This window comes from Triticum aestivum, chromosome 7D (assembly GCF_018294505.1).
Source record: "Triticum aestivum cultivar Chinese Spring chromosome 7D, IWGSC CS RefSeq v2.1, whole genome shotgun sequence".
Lineage (NCBI taxonomy): Eukaryota > Viridiplantae > Streptophyta > Magnoliopsida > Poales > Poaceae > Triticum > Triticum aestivum.
Genome location: NC_057814.1, coordinates 68,398,254 through 68,423,444, shown reverse-complemented (window position 1 = coordinate 68,423,444; position 25,191 = coordinate 68,398,254). Strand labels below are relative to the sequence as shown.

Genomic DNA, 25,191 nt, shown 5'->3' with positions numbered 1-25,191 from the left:
TTACTAAACACTTCCGCTTTTGGTCTACGAGGGTACGTGGACACACTCTCCCCGCTCGTTACTATGCATCTCCTAGATAGATCTTGCGTGATCGTAGGTAAAAATTTTGAAATACTGCGTTCTCCAACATGAGATACCTAATCACCCTTGCGCGAGACACTCGATGCGTAGGGTACGAGACGTGCGCGACGTGCATGTCTCTTTGAGTTCTATATATACTTCTCCAAGTTTGCTCAGCGTCAGTCGCCTGAAATTGTAATTCGGGTCAGTCGATTCGGTGGAGAGGAAGCTGCAGCCATGGAGGAGCACCGAGGCCGCCAGCGGAGGCAGTAGCAGCCACGGCGGAGTAGCCTCTTCGTCTATCTTAGGGGTGCGGCGGGTGCAGAGGGGGGAACAATCTCCTCATCTATCTTAGGGTGACGGGGGTGCAAGTTCGCCGGTGTCGGAGTTGGAGGTCTGCCGGGGTTAGAGGGATGGTCGTGGTCGTAGGAAGCAAGGCAGTGGGCGGCGGCTGAGATGCAAGCAGAACAGCGGGCTGGAGCGGGTGGCAGAGGACGGCGGTTTCAGGTTTCAGGGAAGAAGATGAACGGTAGATGATGCGGGAGGTTGAAAAAACAACCTGGCCGCTCATTTCGCATCCAACAGCTAGAAACAGATCTACTGACCCAACTTTAATTTCCAGTCAACTTACCCCTGGCCTGTCTCATACTTCTCCTAAACAAATTTAGTCGAGTCGTCCTCCTGGATAAGATGTGGACAAAAATGTCATCGAACAGGAGTGATAAATAGTAGTAGCATGTGATTTCTTTCTCATGAAGCAGGCTAATATTCGTCTCCTTGCTTTGTTGTGAAGCAGTCTAATATTGTGCCAAGCCAACGCCCAAGTTGCCTAGCCACACTATATTAACTTGCCGTGATCTCAAATGCAATGGCATGTCATGGTTGATGACTGCATCCGATCGAGGCAGCTGCGCAGCAATGCGGCTACAAGGTCGACGACCTCCTAACTGCAGGATTCAGAAGCGGGGCGTCGAGATTTCGAAATCAGAATCAAGAAAAAAAACATTGCAGGGGAGAATCAAGAAGTCGCCCCAACCAAAACTTCGAAATCGATTTCTAAATTAGATCTGACAACGCGACGATCTTGTACCAAAAAAATACGAAGGTACTATCGACCGGCTGATCTATACTATTCTTCTTTTTCTTTTCTGCCCCTGCATAGTCAAACACACAACACATCTTTGAATCAAACACACACACACACAAAACACATCTCGCGTCAAAAAAAAACACACACACACAACACATCGCCATCCAATCCAACTGTAGCGTATCTTAACGGTATCTGTTTTTTTTTCTGCCCCCCCCCCCCCCCCAAAAAAAAAACTGTAGCATATCTTGACTGTATCTGTTTTTTTTCTCCTAGAAGTACATGCATGGTTTTCCCCTAGAACATAATACTATAGTGCTACATGTTTATGCACCGTTGATATCGGTTGAAGTTTGCTTACCACTGCACGCTTTCCGTGCCGTATAATATAGTCGCCTACGAAAACGTCTTATATTTTGATAAGAAGGCGGTACGACGCGGGCTGGTGGGCCTCGTGTCCGAATATAATTTCCAGAGACGACTACCCCAACTTGCAACGGCTTCCTTCTCTCTCAAAAAAAAAAAACCTGCAACAGCTTCCAGCACGTCTCCCAACGGCTGTATATATATGGTATGCTATGTATCTTTCCGATCTCTCTGTCTCCGTCTATTCCAGCATCGTGTCAGCAGCTACCTTTCTCCCATCCATCCTCAGCTATTCCTCCTTCGCTCTCGTGTCGTACAGCCGTCGTCGGAGGCGATGAAGTTCCTGGTGGAGTCGGGCGGCGCGGAGGGGAATGCCGGGCCGTCGTACCGGAACGTGCTGGCCAAGGACACCGGCCTGCTGCAGTCCCCGCCCGGCGTCGACTGCCTCTGGGACCTCTTCCGGTGAGCTAGTAGCCTGTCCCATCCTCCCATCCCACCTCGCCGGACGTATTGCCGGCGATCACCGTGGCAACATTCGCTTGAAAAAAAATTCCATGTCGATCGAGCTGCACATGCTCAAACCCGCTCTGTTTCTGAAGCTTCATCGATCGATCTAACATGTCTTTTGCGAGCGATCTTGCAGCGCTTCCGTGGAGAAGTACCCCAGCAACCCGATGCTCGGTCACCGGCCAGTTGTCGACGGCAAGGTACTTACTTGAATCTCAGTTCAATTAGCCAACCGTGTTAACTTCCTCTGCCAGCTTGAATCAATGGAGCTAGCAGCTGAATCAAAATATCATGCAGGCCGGCGACTATGCCTGGATGACTTACAGGGAGGTCTGCGACGTCGTGATCAAGCTCGCGGCCTCCATGAGCAATTCCGGAGTCAAACAGGTGCGTGCGTGCGTACACACAGCTTGATTGTGACCGTGATGATGTAGACCAGCTATCACAATGTGAAGCCACACCTATCAAGGTCAACTGTTCATGAATCGATCCAACATGGGGACAGAAAATTCCAAGCCCTGCGCTTGATCCTAATCCTCCGGAATTATATAATTAAGTGGTAGCAGCAGCTAGTAATAATTACGCGTACGCCAGGCTACCTATTAGCATATCATTAGCAATACAGTTCGTTAGTGGAGGACTGGAGGTACAATATGACCATATCGCGTGCATAGCTTGTTCGTATAATCGGTTAACTAGCTGGAGCCCGGGGGCGCCACGATCTCCACAGCTGCCAAGTTGAACAAGCTGTTGAGGAATTCGTCAGTTAAGTGATACACTGATTAATAATCCGTACCGGACATGCTGCTCACCACCAATATAGTTCAGGTTGAGAATACTTGGTCAATAGTCACATGATGAGGAGAACGGACGTTTGGCTCTCATCCTCCATGGAGGCCTTTAAAAAAAATCAAAAGTCAAACTTTTCGGTTTCAAAAAAATCTGAAAAGAAGTGTGCAAGTAAATAAGGATGTTATGTGTATGTATGTAAAATTTCAGGATGAAATACATTGAAATGCGATCTGTACAAAAAAAGACAATGGTTTGGGAGGATGAATAGTATCATGTGTTAAAAAGCCTCAGATTTGTCTTTTTTTTTTTGCACAGCTCTCATTTCAACATATTTTGCCCTGAAAATTTACACACATGTGTGTTATGCCTCCATGTATATATGTTTTTTTTTTAGAATTTTTTGAAACCTAGAAAATATGAAATTTGATGAATTTTGAATTTTTCAAAACCGAGCTCTCTCCATGGAGCTGGGCCTCCAAAGGCAATATTCGCATGATGAGATCTTTTTGTTGTTGTTGGGTAGCAGCTCTGCAAGTGTTTCAATTATATAAAGGTGACGGGGTGCATCATCAGCCAATAACTGCTAGTGTTAGCACCTTTGACTTTATCAAGAGGATACTGAAAAAGGCTTTCGCCCATGCTTATCCCTTCCAGTATCCGGTATAAGCTTAAATTACAGCCAGATATATATACTAGTAGTACAAAATACAACCACTGTCACACGGATATGGCTTGTCTGGATGCGAAGAAAGTCTACCCTTGAAGTTTTCTCTTCCATGGAATAGTCTAGTCTTCACTAGAACCATCTCAAGTCTGACCAGCTCATACGCTAGCTGCAGGGAAGAGTTGACCAGTTCGATCGTGCTTCCCGTGTAGATGCTGCATCTCCCATCCCGATCCTCTTGATTATCATATTCGTTTTCCATTAACACAAATTAAATTAATTTCTGTTTGACTAAAACAACTCTCGTGTTGTCTGAATGTTAGTGCCAAGTACTCGCTCTGTAAAGAAATATAAAAGCGTTTATATCCTCACGAGAAAGTGTAAATAAAGTGATGTGTATGCTAATTTCAGGGTGAACGCGCTGGCATCTACGGTGCAAATTGTCCGGAATGGATCATCAGCATGGAGGTAAATCATTACGTGATCATCCCTCGTCTAAACAATGTTTATACCCATTATATTATTTTGTAGGGAAAAACATTGCCAACTTTCAGATGAATGTTACATATACATATATTTTTGTCTGGTTTTGCAACTGATTCCACCATGTACTGCAGGCTTGCAATGCCCTCGGAGTTTGTTGCGTGCCGCTCTACGACACTCTTGGTATGTAGTATGCCAAATCTAACAAAAACCCTATAAAGATACTCCCTCCGTTTTGAACTAAAACCACGACAAGAATTATTGAAAGGGGGGAGTATATAGTTGTTACTAAAAGGGCTAGATTGTTTGTCGAGAATAAAAATGTATTAGTAAGTACACCCTCTGTTTTCTTTTTTCCTTTGCATATTAGGTTTTTCTCAAGTGAAACTTTGTGAAATTTGATTAAACTAATATTAAAGATTATCAACATCTACAATACCAAATAAATACAATATGAAATATATTTAATGATGGATCTAATTATATTTATTTGATATTGTGAATGTTTGTATATTTTCTATAGACTTGGTCGAACTTTAAAAAATTTGACTGAAGACAAACCTAATATGTGAAGTAAAAGAAATGGAGGGAGCATCTCGTATTCTCTTTTCTCCAACCCATGTAGAATGCAAATCTACTAGGAATTGGATATTTTTCGACTTGGGCTTGGAATTACCCTCTAGCCAACAACAAAAAAAACATCACAACATGCAATCTCCGTCTCAATCCGATGATCCAAACATACTTCGACTCAAAGTCGAACCTAGTCCATCTAAAATCCTAACTGGCCTATGATAAAGCCCATCTAATGTACCAGCCCTATACAAATCCCTACACCTCAGGACTATAAGTCACGAAACCATAGTCATTGCGCTGCCCAAAGTGATTACTTAAAAGTGAGGCTCGCACGCGTCATGGGACAACAGAAGCAACCTCGTCAAATTTCACAGTCTGACATGAGAAAACCTAGTATGCAGAGGAAAAAGAAACAGAGGGAACACTTGCTAATTTATTTTATTCTTGGCAAAAACAATTGCCTAGTCCCGTTATTAACGACCATATGCCTCGAGCTTTCGAGAAGTTGCATGTTACACATACTTGACAAAAGAAAGAAAGATAGAAAAGTGAATGCTATACTAATCTGCGTGACTAGCAAAGACGTAAGTTTAATCAAGATTGGATCTGACTAATACTCTCATTTTTTTTCTAGGTGCTAATGCAGTGGAATTCATCACCTGCCATGCCGAACTCCTGATTGCTTTCGTGGAAGAGAAGAAGATTGGGGAGGTAACAATGTGGCCACTTAGTCCTCAATTTCATCACTCCATTAATAAGTTTCAAACAGAGAATATCACTACCACACTATGTCAAAAAATTTATTCCCCTAAAAAGAATGTGTCAAATTTATTTTTATTCCTCTTAAACACGCATTACTGGCCCGCAATGAATATCAAACCCGAGAAGTTTTACACAAATGAACCTGGTTTGAAAATTGATACCAAACTGTGTTAATTTTATGGTCTTGGAGAGAGGGGGAATGGAGGAATTTTACACGGGCGGATCAATCAAGCACATCTCTCCCAGTTACAACAACATCCAGTATGACCCTTTCGGCCCGTCTCGTGGCCTTACTTCGGCCCGGCCCGGCCCAGTAAAGTCAACGCCCCTCGGCCGTGCAGGACGGACAGTGAACACAGAACACCGGTGCATCTGCGCCGCACGCGCGACGCCGCCAGGCCTTCCCCGGCGAATCACCGCTCGAGATTTGCAGAGGGAGGCGCCGCCCAGTCCGAATGGCGTCACGGCGGTCCGTTCCGCGAGAGAGGCGAGTGCGATGGGTTCGCTGCAGGCGATTCCCGGGTTTCCCCCGCCGCGGCCAACTGCGACGGCCGGGTCAACTCCGCAGGATCTAGGTTGGGCTAGTTCTTATTTAGATGGCTAGTTCTCACTTCTGGAAGCAATTTTCTCAATTATGTTTATCCTGACAGATCAGGACATGTGTTAGCAAGAGATTGTCATGTACTGTTTGCTTGAGACTTTATAATCCCTAATCCCCTGATTGCTGATGCTTTCAACTGTGGCAGCTGTTGAAAACCTGTCATGCCACTTCAAAGTATTTGAAAAGTAAGTTGTTGCAATAATAAGCGGTATAGATCAATTAGATGGTTCGTCACTGTGGGACTTACATTGGTTCTATTGTTAACTCATTTTCAGCAATCGTCAGCTTCGGAGGAGTCACAAACGATCAGAAAGAGGAAGCTAAGAACCATGGGCTGTCCATTTTCTCATGGGAGGAATTCCTGATCACGGTAAGATTTGGTGTTCAGCTAGCTTCTTTTAGGTGTTTTGGTAGAAGTTATGGAAAGAAGTGCTTCACAACAATCTTTCTTTTAAGAAAAGAAATATGCAATGCAAATTATCCTTTTTGCCTTATTTTGATACTTTAGCTTCCCGTTGTGTGGCCTAATAAGATCTTTAACATCCCCTGCAAAACCCTGATGTTAGCTTTACCTATATCATATTAAATGTGACATATTAGCTACTTATATGTCTTACATGATTGTTATAATAGTATATATTGCACAACCAATAAGGTAAATTTTGTGAATAATCTTGCTTCCTTGTTATTGAAATAGTTCAGACTGTCCTGTATTCTAGTTGAAAATACTGAACTGTAGTTCATTTCATTCATAATGTAAGGTTTCCAAGTTACTCCTGTATGACGTGTTATTGAACCATTATAATAAACTTACTCATAAACTTGTGTGCCTGACATGTTTATAGGGTGGAGGTGAACCTGTTGATCTTCCTGAAAAGAAGAAATCCGACATCTGCACGATCATGTACACAAGTGGAACAACAGGAGACCCTAAAGGTGTTATGATATCAAATGAAAGCCTTCTTATTAACCTGGCTGGTGCTGATTCTGTAGTGCAATCTATTGGTGAAGCTGTAAGTATATAATCCCAACACATTTCATAACGAAATAATCATTGCACATGCTTCATTGGATCACACAAGTAATGCTTCTTACTTTCCACTTTGTGGTTGCAGTTTGATCAAGACGATGTTTATTTGTCATATCTTCCACTAGCTCATGTCTTCGATAGGATGTTTGAGGAAGTGTTTATATCTCATGGATCGAGAATCGGATTTTGGCGTGGGGTATGCTTTCTGAATACTCTATTTACCTAGGTAGTCAATGGGTTCATACTGAAATTAGTGTCATGCATCTGTAGGATGTCAAGTTGTTGGTTGATGATATTGCAGCACTAAGACCAACAGTATTTTGTGCTGTTCCACGTGTACTCGACAGAATATATTCAGGTAAACTCCAGATGTTAGCTGTTAACATAGTTAGATATTTATACAAAATCCATTATTGTGTCATTTGGATAAAGCACTTTTCTTCGATTGCATAACTTGTTACAAAAGTAATAACTGCACAAGTTTCTGTAAACTCTGGCTTTCTTCTATTAGTGACGTGAACATGTTCAGATATTATTTTATATTTGTAACATTACCTCCAAATGCATTAATAAAAGTTATTTCTGTGGTTAAATTATTATAGATTTCAAAATATCTTAATTATTCACCAATGAGGAAACGCCTTAGCTTTCAGTTGATCTAGTTGTTGAAACCATACTTAAAAGTTTTGGTGGAAAAATCCGATAAGTCTGCAAAAGGAAATAACGGAGACTATCAAACTTCATGGAGATGGATGACATGGAACAAACGGCTTCAATGGAAGATTACATGTAATGTACTAATGTCTATTTTTACTTTGCCTAATATTCGATGCATTATTATTTTTATTTAGGTCTTACAACCAAGATTTCTGCTGGTGGTATATTAAAGAAAACCTTATTCAATCTTGGTTACAAGATGTAAGTTTGCACATGATTATAACCGAGAACCCTTTTTTTAAGTGCACATGTCACTTTATTTTTATAGCTACATCTTTTATTGAATCATCAGGAAACTAGACAGCATGAAGAAAGGAATTAAACATGAGAAGGCATCTCCATTCTTTGACAAGTTAGTTTTCAGCAAGGTACAGCTAGACATTCAAGAGCAACCAACCTTATACTTCATCAGATAGAATTAAAAATGTCAATGTAACTTTATGTCTATATACTATGTCCTAACGTAGTGCTTATCTTTAAGGTGAAAGAAAGGCTGGGTGGAAAAATCCGTATTATCGTCTCTGGTGGCGCTCCTCTTGCTGTGGCGGTTGAAGAATTTTTGAGGGTTGTGACATGTGCACATGTTGTTCAAGGCTATGGTATGCACCAGTTTAAGTTCCTTTATTATTACGTAGACAAACCCTGCAGATGAATTGCACATATTATTAGATGACAGAAGCACTTCCTAATAAAGCTTTGCATAATTCCAATTTTTTCAATTTTAGGACTCACCGAAACCTGTGCGGGATCTTTTGCTGCCATACCAAATGAATTCTCCATGGCTGGGACTGTTGGCCCACCAGTTCCACATATAGACGTTCGCCTTGAGTCAGTTTCGGAGATGGGTTATGATGCTCTGGCTAGCATTCCTCGTGGCGAGGTATGCGTAAAGGGAAGTGTTCTGTTCTCTGGATACTACAAAAGAGAGGACCTAACACAGGAAGTCCTGACTGATGGATGGTTTCACACAGGTTAGCTATATCCCTAACTTCAACTGGAGGCAATGGATATCATAAGTTATTATATTTTAGATGATGACTGTGAGTTGAATAATGATACAGGGGATGTTGGTGAGTGGCAACCAAACGGAGCCTTGAAAATCATTGACAGAAAGAAAAATATATTCAAGCTTTCACAGGGAGAATATGTTGCAGTGGAAAATCTAGAGAATATCTACGGTGTTCTTCCAGAGATTGATTCGGTAAATATTAGTCAATTATTCACTTTGCAAGTGACTGTCGCGATTTCTGTCTTCACTGGGTTTGGTCCTACTTTTATGCACATGCTTGGTGAAAGAATTGTGCAGGGCACATGATTTTGAAGGTAGGTAATTAAAGTGTTAGTTTGAAGTTGAAGGCAAGTTGGTAGTTGGTACAGTGTGATGACTGCTGATGCCATAACATGTTTCTTAATTTCTTCAGTAATATAAATTTTTACCATAGTAGCACCGCAACAGCCATTAGTTATGGGTATATAATCCAAACATGCATCAATGTTAATCCCTGAAAACAGCGGCTTCTCAAAATTATATTGTGTCGGTGCTTTCTCTTGTCGTTTCGCTTGCGATAATTTGAGAGACTACACAGGGCACATATGTCAAAACAAAGGGCATACATGCAAGACATAGATAATGTTTTTGGTCTATTTTCTGCATCCAATTCATCCTCCATTTGTCTCAGTTTTCTTCATGTTTCTGCCGATCAATTTCAGATATGGGTGTACGGGAACAGCTTTGAATCTTTCCTTATCGCTGTGATAAACCCCAACCAACAAGCGCTTGAGAACTGGGCTGGGCAGAACGGGGTCACTGGAAGCTTGGCGGAACTATGCGAGAACGCGAAGACAAAAGAGCATTTTATAGCAGAACTCGCAAAGGCTGCAAAGGAGAAGAAGGTAAGGCGCCCTGTCTTAGCCATCTGCAGCTCGACGACCACCACCGTTTTTTCTGGCTAGTATTTACATGTTTGCTGGTGTTTTCCCCTTCGCCAGCTAAAAGGCTTTGAGTTCGTAAGGGCCGTCCATCTTGACGCGGTGCCGTTCGACATGGAGCGCGACCTCATCACCCCGACGTACAAGAAGAAACGGCCGCAGATGCTCAAGTACTACCAGGTCAGACCTCATAATCAAACACACACTTTTCCCCAATTCCGGCTTATCATGCCGTTCTTTTTTCCAAAGTTCTACAGTTCGCGCACCCAAGACTAAAAACCTCGATCCCTTAGCTGAATCATCATGTTTTGTGTTAATGTTCAGGGAGCCATCGACGCGCTCTACAAGAGCTCGAAGTAAGAGTGCGGGCACTCTGAACAGCAGCGAAACTGTTTCTAAATCCTCGACGCTTCCATCGAATCCTCGTGTGTGCGCGCGTGTGTATGTAAATTAATTAACACACAAGACTTTGTTGTCAATGGTTGCTTACGTTTTTCACACGATGATGATATTCCCTCCGGGTTAATTAATGCAAGGCTTGTTGCTGAAGGCTGCCTACGTTTTGCACACAACCGAGATATATTCCCCCCCTCTGAATCCTATTCGGTGCTCTGCCTGCACCCCTCCTCTGATTGGTTGGCTTGGCAAACTGTTCGTTGTGCGGCCTTCTTCTCCGGTCAGCTGCCCGGCGTCAGCGCAGGCCCGGACGCCAGCGTCACTCTCCCGCATTCTTAAATTCCCTGCCCTATACGCGGAGACAGGCTTGAAGATTCTCGGTCAGTTCTTCCGAATCTTCTCTTGTCTTTGCTGACCTGCATCCCACCAATATCATCACCACCACTGTCCAGCTCCCCCCTCTATTTTTGGCACCATTAAACTAAAAATCGGAGGGTTGAATCAATGGTCAGCAGTCAAACGCTGTGCTATGGTTTTGAACATTCTGAGCTCCACTGATGAAGGAACTTTCCAAAAAGCAGTCCAAATGCTGCTACCAAGTGAGTGAATGCCAACGCGAAAGGGGGAGGCATCGGCTATATGGCACGGAGCATGTCACCGTCGCAAGCGAGACTGGGCGTCTGGGCGTGCGTACTGCCGCTGAAATTCCGTTCTACTGTATCGCTGAGCTTTCAGTCCGTCAGGGAGGAGCATATACGTTTCTTCCCTTTTGGTGCCATATGCATTGCCGTGCTGTTTTCTGAGGCGCAACAAGTGTCCGGGCGGAATTCGTGTCGTTCTCATGGTTTTGAGGTTCCCCTGTTCTCCTTGCGGCGACGATTCCCCGGCTATTTCTGAGAAAATCCATGGGTAAAAATGAAAAATAAAATAAAGGCATGATGACAAAAGGACGCTGTTCACATCTGGATTTGTCTTTTATTTTTCCTCCGTGTGTGTTTCGAATTTGGACCTGAAAAAAAGTTGAACATTTTTAGAATTTTTAAATTTTAAGTTTTGTGCAGCGGGATCATCTCAACCATGGTACGTATCGCCTGATATTTTCCATGAGTATTTCAAATTTGGATATAAACTTTCGCAATAATTGTGAGCATTCACCATTTTTTGCAAGTTCTAAAATCCATAAATTTGAATTTTGTGCAATGGTATCATCCAAACCGTCGTATCACTTTATATTTCCCCTAGAACTAGCCATCACACTTCATTTTGCTTCTTAACTATCGGTATGCTACTTTTAAGGAAGGCTCCCCTGGCCGTCCAGCGGAGAAATGTCATTTTCATGGTTTCCCCTGCTCCCCTTGCGACGACGATTCCCGGGCTATTTCTGAGCAAATTCATATTTAAGAAGAGAAAAAAAAACACGCAACGACAAATTTCGGTTTAGAGTAGCGGATATATCCGCCTTACCAACAAACTAGCAGAATGTCCACACTAAGTACAAGAGACAATCCTGGAATTTTACACTCCACTAACAAAGGTGATGCTATATACTGTTATATGCCAATAAGCTTTTCGGGTGAGAAATTCTTTTCCCTATTGGCTGTGCCGAGTGGACCTAGCAATTTCCTCCCAGCCTTCTCGCTGCAGTACGATGATGATAAGTATGAGGACCAGAGACTAGTCAACCTGAAAAAACTCGGTTTCGCTCGGTCAAACTTTAGGACCGGAAGTGCATCAGCAGTTCAGCTCAGCATATATATGCAATCGAATGGCCTGTGGCCACCACATCATCGTCGATCTACCGTCAGATCTCGTCTCCTCTCCTCTACTTTTCTCCTCGGTTTCTTCGAACTCGAACTCGCCGTGCTCCTTCCTTGCACTCCTCGTACTTCCCGCCGACCTGCCATTGCCGGCAAGCTAGCTAGCCATGGAGGACGGTGGAGGCGGAGGAGGAGGAGGGGACGGCAATAGCATGCATCTGCTCCTGAGCATCCTGGCCGACGGCGAGGAGCAGGCGAGGCGGCTCCTCGGCGAGCTGCCGCCGGCCGACGACGAGGGGCAGCTGCTCGGGCAGGGGCCGGCGGCCGAGTGCTGCCGGGGCGTGGCGGAGCAGCTGCTGTGCACGTTCAGGAAGGCGATCGCCGTCGCTAAGGCCATCGAGGCGGCCGGCGGGGACTCGCCGCGGTCCGCCAACGAGGGCGGCGCCGGCATGGCCGGCAGGGACGCGGCGCAGGCGCAGGAGCGCCAAGGCCAAGGCGTCTGCAAGAGAAGGTGCGTACTACGAGGGTGTTTTGTTTCCAGAGACTTATTGGTTTAGGGACTTAAAAAAGTCCCTATAAGTTCCATCTAAATCAAACAGGAAGAACTTATAAGGACTTAAATGAGCATTTGGGACTTATGAAATAAGACTCTTAAGGAGAGTCTTATAGGGATTTATAGTTGTAATATGGTCTTATAAGGACTTATAAGTCCTAGGAACCAAACAGATAGGGACTTTTAGGGACTTGGGACTTATAAGTTGAGACTAAAAAAGTCCTAAGACTTATGAACCAAACAGGGCCATATGTGCGTTTATGATTTCAAATTTAGGACGGCGCACTTTTTCTACGTACCTACGGAAATGTCGAGCTAGCCAGCTATAGTAGCCAGTATGGTAGTGAAAACGCTCACGTATTTGTGTCTCTGAATTCTTTTTATTTTCGCATACCGATGCTTCAAATCCATGCTCAAAATATTTGCATGTTTTGGTCTCAAATATGATACTCCCTCGGATCCATGTTAATTGTTGCTGATTTGATACAAAATGGATCGGATGGAATAGATTTATTACTCTCACATCCTATAAGATTATATTACACTGTTTCGCTATGGCACCATCAACCAAACGAGTAACATGGTCAAAATTGCGACAAGCCACCCCAAAGAAGTAACACGGTGTTAGAGATGTTGAAATATATTGACCACCCTTCTCCATCAGCTCAGACGTTTCCATGAATTGGCTGGAGCATGATTCAATAAGACACTGGGCAACTAGTTGCATTTATGCTCGCCATCCCGACAAGACAGGGGTATCAACTTGCTGCCGTTGAGCTCTTCCAATCTCTTCGCGCTATGGTTCATCAACACCTCATGCTACGATAGTTGTAGCATAGACAATGACATTGACAAGTTGTACTACAAGAGAATAACACCTGCATAATAGAGTTAGCTAACCTTTCAATCGAAAACCACATCATTATGGCATAGCCAAATTGACAAATAAAAACAGTAGTGGTTCCAGCAAGAATTAAAGAGCGGAGATATCTAATGGAAGTTATTGGCCTTTTTTGTTCCCCGTCGAGATGTCATCGCCAGGAAACATATATAAAGCCAACATAGAAGAAACTAAATCCAGTCCAAATGTTTATCTTTTTTTTTTAAGGGCCCAATGTTTATCAGTTGTTCGTATGAAAGATTTCAATCCTCTTATAAATTTCTCAAATGTTTTTTAATTGGATACTTCGATAACTATTCGGTTCTCAGATATGGAGGTTTTTGTCTGAAAGGTACCCTACCGATTGAACGGGGAAACTAGAAAGCGACGTAGAGTAATGGCAGAAAGTGGGGTTTTGGAATTTTGGTCAAAGAGAAATGCATCGATCTACCATGACCATACGTGTATCCAGCACTTGGGCATTCGTTAGCATTTGAATTAGTCTAAAAGAACTTGCATGGTCCTGGGTATGACACAGGAAGGGGCTGCCAAGATGGACCGAAAAGTTCAGAATACCCGACGACGCAAATCTGGAGTACACGCCGGACGACGGATTCAGCTGGAGGAAGTACGGCCAGAAGGACATCCTCGGCGCCAAATTCCCAAGGTTTGTGACATTTATTTTACGAAAACCATGTAAATAGTTAGCTTCCGTATAATTTCATAATACTGCACATTGTTGAGGAAATCATTAACTGGTAGATGTTTTGTTAGCTGGTGAGTAGGGGTTAATCAACAAGTTGATCAATTAATTGGACGATTTATTCTTTTACCGGCTACTCGATGACCCTATGAGTAGGGATTAATTGGCAAGTTAAGTGGATGAATTCTTGGACGGGGATATTGCAACTTTGTCGATGGTAATAAACATAGTATCAAATAAAATAAATCTCACGTAAAATTATACTATTAGATAGGAAAAAGAGTATGCCAAAAAAATATTTAGAAAATATATATATGCAAAATCGACCAGCTTCTATTTTGTGACACTGACTGAGACGACGATGGTGGGGATATGCCGCGCATGCAGGGGCTACTACCGGTGCACGTACCGCAACGCGCAGGGGTGCGCCGCCACGAGGCAGGTGCAGCGCTCCGACGCCGACCTCGCCGTGTTCGACGTCACGTACCAGGGAGCGCACACCTGCCTCCAGGCGCAGCGCCGCGCCGCCGCGCCTCCCCCTCCTCCCGACGTCCAACGGTCACCACCGGCGTTGCAGGACCCGGACATGCAGCTGCTCGAGAATTTCAGGAACGGCCTCAAGGTGGAGACCGACGGCCTGCCGCCGCCGCCGCCCTGCTTCCATGGCGACGGCACCACAGCCTTCTCGTTTGCCTACGCCGCGGCAGGAGCAGCGGGCTACTCCCCGGCGGAGAGCGGCGGCCAGCGGCTCCTGCAGGGAGGGGGCTGCTTCGCCCCGGCGACTTTCTCCTCGCCGGCCGCAACGACGTCGGCCGGGCCGGGCTACTTCGCGCACTGCACGCGCGGGGCGCACGAGTCGCCGGAGCTCGCCGAGGTCGTGTCGGCGGCGACCGCCTCGGACCGGGCCGGCTTCGACTACTCGATGTACCTGCACCAGCACGACCTGGACGCGCACCTGCCGTTCCCGTTCGACCCAATGTTCGGCCACCCTTCCTCCCATGGCCAACACGGAGACGCGTGAACCAATCGAGGCGTGACTATGTAAAGAACAGCCGGATTATTCAGGTTTCGGTATGTATTATTAACCCATCATCACCGTCGGAAAATATCATTTGGGTGTGCCTAGTTCTGATCTACTACTATCTCTGCACTAAAGTATAAGATGTTTTTGTAATTCAATTTAGCTTACAAAAACATCTTATATACTCCGGGAGTACATGACAGCGTCTCAACCATTTTCTTAGATTAGATGATGGGTTGTGTATACTTGAACGACATTTCCCGGAGGTATCACCAACAGGTATTCATTCCCAAGTGTAGGCTGACTAGACTGTCAACGATGATACAGAAACGGGGCATCAAAACGGGAACATCACGTAAGCATAACACGTACTAACTACTCCCTCAGTTTCAAAATATAAGTCTTTTATGGACTATATACGGAGCAAAAAAAGTGAATCTACACTCTAAAATATGTATATATATAGTGTAGTTTGTCGTTGAATCTTTTAAAAATATATTTAGAAACGGAGGGAGTACAAGAGATGTCAACCTTTTCTCGTTTGCAGCGACTCGACACGCGCAAGCTGCAGGCTCGGTTCAGAAGAGGCCGTAGAGTAGAATGGAACACACATCGAACATCGAACATCGAAAAATATATTTAGACAGGAACCGTGATAGGTGGGTGATCATGCGTGTCCTTCGACCCACGGCACTAGCATTTGGCTGCCACCAGGGATGGAAATGGAACGGAAACGGTTGCTACTACAATTGTTTTTATATTTTTTGTGAGAGCAAAAAATGAATATAGGAGCCCCCGAAAACAAATATGAAAATGAATGCAATGGGAAATGAAAATGGAGCAAATACGGCACATACACGGAGACACAGAAGCAACTGAAGACCCCTTGAACCATAGACAAAAATACAAGGAAACCAACAAATTTGTTCGGTTGATAAGATGATGTATAAAATATGAAGATATATCATGGCTATATAATACCTCCTCCATTCAAGCGTTTTTTACACTAGTTTCATTCTATATACCCTACTTCCTCTGTCCTATCATACAATAAACACGAGGAGGCAATTTGCTATGCATGCTCAGACTCTGTTTTACCTCACCACTTTTCACCACTTTAAAAGAAGGTATTCAGACATCATGTGTTGCATGTAACCAAATACAACACTCTGCATCTGCCTAGAACAAACATGCAACCAAATACTGTGCATGCGTTTCTTCACAGCCAGGCTGTGGAGGATACAGGCAAACAAACTATGTACACAACATGGTTTTTAGTCCGTGTATTCACTCAGCAAACCCAACCCAGTCACATATGCAAGGGGCAAAATTTGGTGCAGGCTACCAAACACACCCAATGAGAATCTCAGAGTAAGTTTTACCGGCCACAGCACAAACAGGCTTCAAAACCTCAGATCGAGTAACAAAAGTGTCTCTACCACACAAAACCCGCACAGGGGTAAATTATTCTTCCAAACATCTCAAAACGAACGAGCAACAGCAACCTCTAAAAATACATATGTTCAACGCTACATACAGCTAACGAGACTTGTCCTCACAACAGCTTTTCTTTTAACTGTCTCCGATGCTGAGAATGTCAGGAGGCCAGCCGCGCTTCACGCTGAAGAAATCATTGGCCAGAAGACCTCGCACGCCGCTGCGACGAATTTTCCGAGCTCCTGTTTCCTGCAATCCAGACCAACAATTAATTCAACCAATGTGTGAGATACTAAAAAGGCAACAGCTGTAGGATCTCAAGGCAGCGCTCCTTCGAAGCATGCAATGTTCCACGCGGCTAACAGGAAAGCTTTGTATCCACACGGCTAACAGGAAAGCTTTGTATCCAGACCAATAATAATTCAACCAATATTTTCCAGATGCCCCATGGTACCACGGCAACACCACAGGCAATCACATCTTTACAACGACTAACAGGAAAGCTTTGTATCCACGCGGCTAACAGGAAAGCTTTGTATCCAAACCAATAATAATTCAACCAATGTTTTCCAGATGCCCCATGGTACCGCGGCAACACCGCAGGCAATCACATCTTTACGACGACTAACAGGAAACCTTTGTATCCACGCGGCTAGACCAGCAAACGAGTCGGGAATCACTTTCTGAGGTTAATAAGAGCACATTTCATCACATACCAAACACGCCTCGCTACCGGGAAAGGAAAGAACAAATGGTCAATCCCCTCATCCAGCTGTCTGCAAAACATACACCCACGAGGCCACGACTACCCTTCCATCCTCTATGTAACAGAACATCCTTTGTCAAAATAATTTTCCTACTAACCAGCCACAAGAACACTTCCCAACTTTTTAATACGGAATCTAAATGAACCGAAGTTTCCTAAAAGGGCGTGGGACTTGTCTAGCCTTAATAGCATTGTACATCGACTTCACCGTAAATTTGCCAGCTTTGGTCAGTGTCCATACGCATCTGTCCATTGCATTTGTGAGCTTCACTCCAGCACAATCACTCTTCATTTGATCCCACAGGCTAGCCAACCCTCCCCAAATCACTCTTCTAAACTAAAGCTAGTCCATCCATCAGCAAAAACTTTAGAAACTTTTACATTTCTATTGCTGCACAGATTATGAAGTCTGTAATTCTCAGCTAAGCTGATGGTACCCAGCCATACATCTTCCCAGAATCTAGTCCCATGTTCATACCAATTTTTCTAAAAATGTATCTTTTACTTTCATAAGACCATACCAGAAATGAAATGTACAGGCTTCAGTTTACACTGACAAATTTACTTACTTGAATATTTATTCCTAATGAGCTCCTGCCAGAGGCCCTCTTAATTATCAATTTTCGACAACCATCTACTCAGTAAACATTCATAACTGAGAAATCCACAGCACCCAGGCCTCCCAAGACCCGTCGACATTGTCCCAAAGTTTTCATAAGCTAATACTGTACAGGGACGCCACGAACCACAAAGAAACAAGGTCCAATTTGGTTTACTCTGGGACATTGTAAGGTTAATGAGTTTTGGTAGCTGATACGAATGAGATCACTGGTGGGAGACAACATGAGTTATTGAGTGACGCGAAACCTGTTGCCGAAGAGTCGTTGATGATCAGACAACGCACCAGAAAGCCACATACTACCTTAGTTTACTCAAAAGCCACATACTACCTTAGTTGAGTCTTGACTGGTGGTACGAGTGAGATTATGATAGTCAGCAAGAGTTGGTTGAGTGACACGAAATCCGCCACCGGAGATCCGTGAATGATTGGACAAATCATTCACCGCACTAGGCCGAGGACAGCCTTGCAGCACGCTACGGCACAAAATCACAAGAAACGGGATCAATTTTGAATTACTCATGTATTAGCTTAGATGAGCTTTGGCAGTTTATATGAATGGAATTAGCGGTGAGTCGGCGGAAGGTGGTTCCGAGATTTTACAATGAAATTTATAGATTTTTGGTGATTCCAAGATTCAGAGTGTAGGGAGGTCGTACTATCAAGAGGGGTACAAGCAAATGTAATTTCGTCTGAACTCCAAGAAAATCCTAAGCCTAAGCCCTGAAACAATCAACTCAAGCCACTCAACTCCTCGTTTTTCAAAAGCCCTAGTACCACCGTGTTTTTCTAGCCGTCACTATCAATCCTTCAGGAGTTAGTTTACCCAGAGAGCAAATCCAATTTTCCACAGCACTGGAACTGCCGTGCATCTTGTTCTGGTACTGCCAATCAAAGTTTCCTTTGAAGTTTGAAACCTTCTCTGTTAGCTATGATAAGTTTTCCCTGGCACTTCCGAGCCGTTTCGGCATTTGTCCGTTACTTCCGAGCAAATCCTTCCAGTGCCTCCGAGATGTCACTTTGGCATCTTTGCATAGTTTTTCATTGAGGAACTGCTCTGTTTACTTTGGTACTACCAAGACGCCATTCCTTATTAATAAGGATTTGTTACATGTGATTTATTTGAGGTCAAATTTACAGTGTAAGAATGAATTATAAAAACATATGGAAAGAAAAGTTTTCCTTTAGGGGGTGGCAGCCTTAGAACATTCAGGCCACTGCATAGTACTAAGTCTACCGTGGTAATACCCGGAGAAAGGACTTGCATCAAACATTGACAGACATTGTTCAGCAGCAATAAATACTTAGTGAGGTTCTGAACGCACAAAAGCAGTAATAAATACCTGAGAGCTGCACAAGAGATAAGACCAACACATCAATCTAGTCCTCGTCTTCATCAAAAACAGTTCTAACAGGGCCCTTCACCCCGCTACCATTATACCCAATGAGCTCCTGAGAAGCCTTCGCAAGGAACTCTTCCGCAGCAGCACGAACAGACTTCCTCTCTGGCAGTGGCTGTGACTTCCTCTTCCTCCCAGACCAGCCCGCCCCTTCCCCTTTACTGATTGCCTGCATGCCCCTCTTCTGGTCTGAAAGTAATAAGAATCAGAACCACAACTCCATACCATACAGAGACGAGACCATACAAATTCAACAAGCAGTTATATACCATCTGTCAAATGGGACAACGAACGACCAATGAACCTTGCAGCCGCTTGCGTATTCACGGTGGTGGAAGGGCGCAGTGGTGCTGCAATTCAGAATCCAAGTTGTTATCGGTTTTTATAATCTTACTGAATATCAATTTGTAAGCCAAGCACGCAGCAAGAGTGAATAAGTCAAGTACCCTTGTCCCATTCGTTCAATCGATTTAACTTCTCCTGCCACAGGCTTAACCTCTCCTGCAAAAGAAAGAAGGGGAGCTCTTACTACGAATGAAACATCTTGCTTGAGCACACAAAAAGAAAAGGAAATCTCCAACTTGCTTGGCATCAAAAGACAAAAGGAAAGTCATGATCTAATTCTCATGTCACAGAATCCGCCACCCAAAAACACATGTATCAAAACTTTCTCATGTCCAAAACTTCCTCCCTATAAGTAGTAACTCTGTGCTCCAACAACAGATGAAGAGATACCAACATGACAGCATCCCACTAAACAGTCAGAGGTGAAAGTCACAAGCCCTGCCAGATCTGTTCTGACAGGCAAAATCTATCTATATTCGGCAAACACGGTAACATACTTCTGCGTGTCAACTACCAAACAATACAGGGAAGCATCACATGTGTGTTCAAAGAGAAACTTACGAACTCCTTCTTTATAGGGTGCTCATCCGGATTAATCCCCGAACACCTCAGCCGCACTGCAAAAGCCACGAAAAATAACGACCTTTATTATTCAGAAGAGAAGGATGTATGCGCGAGCTATACGGCGGAACGAGGAGGCGCGAGCCCGTGCCTGAGAAGAGGGAGGTCGCGGCGTGGGCTACGGCGAGGAAGGCGCGCGCCCGTTGCAGGGGCGGGAGCTCGGCGACGGCGTCGGGGTCCTCGGCCGCCGCGGCGAGCATCTCGGCGAGTTGGTCCCCCACGGACTCGGTGGCCGCCAGGGCCTCCTCGGCGGCGCACAGCACCGCGGGCGGCACCGCGGGGGGGGCTCCCGCGACGGAGGCGGCACTGTCCATGGTCTCGATTTAGGCGGCGGCGAAGGCGGAGCGAGCTTTTCTTTTCTTTTGGCGAAAAAGTAAAAGCGAGGCGAGTTCGATTTGCGTTGGGGTGTTTTAGGGTTTCAAATCCGCGTGTTTGGGGAATCGCCCGGTGATTTAATTGGGCCCGGCTACTGAACAGTCTCGGGCAGTTGGGTTCCCTTCATCTTTAACCTCCGGTTTCTCTTGGACTCTCTTCTCCCCACCTTGCCTCTCCTTATCTTCAACCTCCACCTTATGTGTTTTTTTTCTTCCTCCTCGGCCCTCTCCTCCCCATGCCTAACCTCTCTCCTCCGACAGTGATGTCATGTCGTCCCCGCCTCTGTCGAGCCCTCGCCAACGGCGCCGCGTCCGGTCATGGCGTACCTGTCTCGAGTTTGGATGCTGCCTAATCTCATCGGCGGTCAAAAATGAAAGAGAGTATATAAAGCGCGCATGTTCGTCATGTGGTCATCCACATAACACCCTATGTGTTGTCGGATTTTTAACTCATGCCCGCTCTTGTGCAAGATATGAGAAAAGGGGTGTGATGCATCAGCTGACAGCATCGCGCGATACAAATGTCGCGCCGTAGTGGTATCCAAATGCAAAAAAAAAAACACATGAACCCGTCAACTCTCCGCTACGCCTACACCAGCAACGACGCACTGCCTCCGTGCGCACTTGCTGTGGCATCGTCGAGATGCGACAACCAACCACAACCCTTTCTCTCGGCCTCGGGCGCTTCTATTCACCATCCGCGAAATAGACTAATTTGCAAAAAGGAAAACTAGGTTGCACTATAGCATATTATTTAATTGATATATTGGGTTGCCACGGTCGTGATGCGTTGCACTGTTGAGACCTACTAAATTGTACGAAATCAGCAACCGTTTTGGCACGCCAAGTGTAGACAACACAGGACTGATGATGTGGCAGGCGCGCAATGAATTGGTTTTCTAAAATTATTAAACTTCAAACCCGCAACTTCGGTGCTTACACTGATGATGTGGCGGGCGTGCAATGAATAGTAAGAAAAAACATTGTATCCCTCCTCCCATTCTTCCTTCTTTGGCGGGGAGTCATAAAAGTCCCAGATGAGCGATCTCGAGCTTGACATTTGCACAATTGCACTTCCCACGTCTTAATTCACGCAAAAAATCAATGAATCGACAAGTCATTGCACAATTTCAGAGAAGAAATAGGCGCTTGTGCATTTGGACAAACATGTACTAGAGAGGAGGGGGAGGGCGCCACAGTGTTCCTGGGGATCACCACACGGACACGTGTGGGCTCGCCACGGTCGTGCTGTTGGGAGCCAAGACTGCTTCAACGCGAGCAATGGTGTCCTTGCATGATGGTCATTATGATGGCTATAAATGAGGATGATAGTGGCAACAAAGAGCGGGGGGTGTCAGTGCACGGTTTCTTCATCGTAAAATGATTGTCCGAACCTTATATTGATGGAACACTAATTCGTTCCAAACCATGTGTATCGACCGGGGTACTTAAGGCCCCGTGAAAGTGCATTGTCATCCAATTACTTTTTTGGTTTTGATAATAATAGGATTAGCGATATCTAATGTCGGTTGTCAAGTTTATCTTAGGACATTGGAATCTTGTGTGTGTCTACGAACTCCAGTGACCCCCTATTCAAAAAGGACAAAAGACAGTGTTCTTCAGCAGCTCGGGAAATTTTTCGATTGATTTGAGTTATGGGAGAAAATGTATTATTAAGAGGGGTTGCTGAGATTAGGGAGTTGGGAAACTCATTTCACTCATACACATATTGCCTTCCCAAAAAAATGCCTCCTAAAGGGAGGGTTTTATCGAGGTTGAAATGGTCTCAGCAAGTTATCCGGGTGCCTGGGGTCTTGGACCTCTAAGTGCGCAGAGGCATTAGGGAGATACCAGCCACCACTGGGTGGTCGGTGCCCGAAGTAGGGCATGACCCGCTGACTGGTACGGGTGTGGAGTAGGTACAATTACAAAAATTAATTACTTAGTAGCAATTTTAGGCAAGTGCGGGATATAAAATGCGAGCCTAACAATTGCTAAGGCGAGTCAAGTTACAAGCAAGGAAGACAACAACAATATGTAGAAACTAAACAACACAATAGACATAGCAAGTGCAGGGTCAGTCGACCAAAGTAACCACAGGTATGGAGGTAGAGTTAGGGATAACTTAAACTCTGAAGACGAGGATGTATCCCATGTTCACTTCCTTGGAGGGAAGTTAGTCACCGTCGGAGGGGTGGGTATTACCTCGAAGACACACCAACACCATGAAGGCTCGTCATATTCTCCTTGAGATATCACAACGAATGCGATTCTCAACCACTAGAGGTAGACCTTGATGAGACATTCAAGCGGTTGGGGAACGCAGTATTTCAAAAAGTTTACCTACGATCACGCAAGATCTATCTAGGAGATGCATAGAAACGAGCAGGGAGAGTGTGTCCACGTACCCTCGTAGACCGAAAGTGGAAGCGTTTAGTAACACGGTGTAGGAGATATGCCCTAGAGGCAATAATAAATGTTATTGATTATCTCCCTGTTCATAATTATGTTTATGTTCCATGCTATAACTGCTGTGGTTCCCGAGCCCGTATATCCATAAAGGCTCTGGGGAGAACCCATATGCACGTGTGGAATAATAAACGGTAAAATATATTCCTAGTCGTGCCTCTAAGACTAGCTCAAGTGTTGCATGATGATTATGTTTTCCCAATCATGGGCATGTCTATGCCAAGCAACTTTGAGGGCACAATGTCAGGAAGGACATTTGTGTTGAATCGACCCGAATTGATGTTATGCTATGAGATACATTCGTCACAAGTTAATGGTTTATAACACAGAGATAGTTAATGTTTGCATAATTCCTTAGACCATGAGAGTATCGAGTTTCTTCATGCTTGCTTCATGAACTTTGGGGTTTGTTAAACGTCATCCGTAACTGGATGGCTATTACGGCGGCTTACGGGTTCATGGGAAAGTATGTTAAGTAACTTGATAGCTCGAGATTGGGATTTGCTCCTCCGACGATGGAGAGATATACTCGGGCCCACTCGGTGTTACGGTGTCCATCATCGTCTGGCCAGACACTTGTGATTTGATCACGGGGATGCCGGAACACGAAACGAGAAAAGAGAACAAAACCGGTAACGAGGTAACTTGCATAGTGGACAAAGTGTTGGCCCACGGGGATGCAATAAATCTCACCTCAGGTGTTTGTGATATATCGTGAAGCAACAGGAATAGCTCACCTCAACTGGAGGTTCACTCGAATATTCATTCGTGTGGGTATAGGGGTCAATATGGGTGTCCACGGCTCCGATGTTGATCATTGATCGGAAGGGGTTCCAGGTCATGTCTATACTTCACCGAACCTATAGGGTCACACGCTTAAGGGTCATCTATCTGCTGAATACTAGACAGGGAGTCTGAGAGAAAATCACCGAAAAAGTTTCGGACACCGAAAAGTTTCGGACAGCGGAATCGTACCGCAGAGAGAGGTCACCGGATGAGTTTCGGTGAAACCGAAAAAGTTGTTTCGGGGTATGCCATTAAGTCAAAATGGTTTCGGCACATGCCTGATAATTCTTGGAGGGTGCCAGAATCATTCTGGAAACTTTTTGGAATTTTCAGAAATAAAAACCGAAAATGTTTCGGAGCTGCCGGTACCGCTTTGGCTGTTTTTCGCAGATGAAATTCACTAATCTGAAATTGTTTCAGAACGAATCCAAAATCATTTTAGTGGGTACTGGAATTATTCTAAGACCCACAGAAATATTTTCGGATTTAGTGGACGCGAAAAATTGTCTTCATGAATAGTGAAAACGCATTCTTGTTTGCTTTTCGCAGATGAAAATCACTAAACCGAAATTGTTTCGGAACGCGTTGAAAATTATTTTAGTGGGTACTGGAAATGTTCTGAGCCCACATAAATATTTTCAATTCGAACGGACGCTGAAAAATGTCGTCATGAATAGTGAAAGTGCTTTTTGCTTGGCTTCTTGGAGAAGCCACCTTGAGGGCCTTTTTGGTATTTCCCCCCTTGGCTTCTTGGAGAAGCCACCCTTGGGCTTGGCCTATAAATAGGGGTGGAGGGGGCTGCCTAAAGGATCATCCCTTCTCACATACATGCCATTGCAATGATCTGGCTTCTTCTCTCCCTCCCAGCGAAATAGTTTCGTAGAGCCGAAAGGCTGTCTGGGTTCCGGCAGGAACTAGTTCTGGACGGCGAAGCCCTGCCGGATAGCTGACACCGTATGTGTGCAACTCTGTAGAGAGGTCGTAGTTTCGATCTTAGTGCCCTGAGGGGCTGTTCGAGAGTGCCTCCCGAAGGGCTGTCCAAGTGACGGTCCGAGTTCTGTGGGTCCTCCCGGAGGGCTGTCCGAGTGACCGTTCGAGTTTCGAAGGTCCTCCCGAAGGGCTGTCCGTGACACCGTCCGGGGGACTGTTCGACCGCCTCCCGGAGGGCTGTCCGTATGGCGGATGAGGGTATACATCCTCGCGGTTGGGAGGTTGTAAATCCTAGCTGCGGGGATCTGCACCGCCGATCGTCATCGACTCTACTTCCCGCTGCGCTACGAGTCGGTAACGAAAAAGATCAAACCTTGTATGCAGTCTCCATAGTGGTCCTGGGCTGGTGCGTAGGTCAGAATTTTTTGTTTTCTGCTACGTTACCCTACAGTGGCATCAAGAGCCGTGCTATGCGTAGATGCAGGTTTCGATCTAGAATACATGGAGATGTATGGGTATTGCATAATATAATTAGGTAGTAGATGAGATCTATTGCT

General features: G+C 44.8%; 3 protein-coding genes across 3 annotated transcripts; 2 read left to right on the top strand and 1 right to left on the bottom strand.

Moving 5' to 3' along the window:
* Positions 1-1,756: 1,756 nt before the first annotated feature.
* On the top strand, positions 1,757-10,126 carry LOC123164910 (long chain acyl-CoA synthetase 4). Its single transcript, XM_044582519.1, has 19 exons — positions 1,757-1,978; positions 2,160-2,223; positions 2,321-2,410; positions 3,891-3,947; positions 4,097-4,145; positions 5,173-5,249; positions 6,047-6,086; positions 6,177-6,271; positions 6,747-6,914; positions 7,017-7,127; positions 7,202-7,289; positions 7,783-7,849; positions 7,941-8,016; positions 8,130-8,247; positions 8,374-8,619; positions 8,710-8,849; positions 9,359-9,541; positions 9,638-9,757; positions 9,902-10,126. Exons 1-19 carry the CDS (start codon positions 1,851-1,853, stop codon positions 9,935-9,937), a joined length of 1,953 nt encoding a protein of 650 aa, XP_044438454.1. The 5' UTR covers positions 1,757-1,850; the 3' UTR covers positions 9,938-10,126.
* A 1,633-nt stretch (positions 10,127-11,759) lies between these two features.
* On the top strand, positions 11,760-14,989 carry LOC123164911 (uncharacterized). Its single transcript, XM_044582520.1, has 3 exons — positions 11,760-12,241; positions 13,702-13,830; positions 14,254-14,989. The coding sequence occupies exons 1-3, from the start codon at positions 11,898-11,900 to the stop codon at positions 14,885-14,887; spliced, it is 1,107 nt and encodes a 368-aa protein (XP_044438455.1). The 5' UTR covers positions 11,760-11,897; the 3' UTR covers positions 14,888-14,989.
* Positions 14,990-16,263: 1,274 nt separating this feature from the next.
* LOC123164912 (uncharacterized) lies at positions 16,264-20,510 on the bottom strand. Its single transcript, XM_044582521.1, has 6 exons — positions 20,167-20,510; positions 20,016-20,071; positions 19,556-19,610; positions 19,379-19,459; positions 19,053-19,298; positions 16,264-16,573 (listed from the first exon to the last, which is right to left on the bottom strand). Exons 1-5 carry the CDS (start codon positions 20,387-20,389, stop codon positions 19,090-19,092), a joined length of 624 nt encoding a protein of 207 aa, XP_044438456.1. The 5' UTR covers positions 20,390-20,510; the 3' UTR covers positions 16,264-16,573; positions 19,053-19,089.
* Between the last annotated feature and the right edge of the window lie 4,681 nt (positions 20,511-25,191).

Bases quoted from the DNA above. Each gene is read 5' to 3' on its own strand.
- LOC123164910 (XM_044582519.1), top strand. From the start codon at position 1,851: ATGAAGTTCCTGGTGGAGTCGGGCGGCGCGGAGGGGAATGCCGGGCCG. The intron at 5,250-6,046 runs GTAACAATGTGG...CAACTGTGGCAG, and splicing joins AAGAGAAGAAGATTGGGGAG to CTGTTGAAAACCTGTCATGC. The intron at 6,087-6,176 runs GTAAGTTGTTGC...ACTCATTTTCAG, and splicing joins CACTTCAAAGTATTTGAAAA to CAATCGTCAGCTTCGGAGGA.
- LOC123164911 (XM_044582520.1), top strand. From the start codon at position 11,898: ATGGAGGACGGTGGAGGCGGAGGAGGAGGAGGGGACGGCAATAGCATG. The intron at 12,242-13,701 runs GTGCGTACTACG...GGTATGACACAG, and splicing joins CAAGGCGTCTGCAAGAGAAG to GAAGGGGCTGCCAAGATGGA. The intron at 13,831-14,253 runs GTTTGTGACATT...CCGCGCATGCAG, and splicing joins CTCGGCGCCAAATTCCCAAG to GGGCTACTACCGGTGCACGT.
- LOC123164912 (XM_044582521.1), bottom strand. From the start codon at position 20,389: ATGGACAGTGCCGCCTCCGTCGCGGGAGCCCCCCCCGCGGTGCCGCCC. The intron at 20,072-20,166 runs GCACGGGCTCGC...TGGCTTTTGCAG, and splicing joins CGCGACCTCCCTCTTCTCAG to TGCGGCTGAGGTGTTCGGGG. The intron at 19,460-19,555 runs GTACTTGACTTA...TCTGAATTGCAG, and splicing joins ATTGAACGAATGGGACAAGG to CACCACTGCGCCCTTCCACC.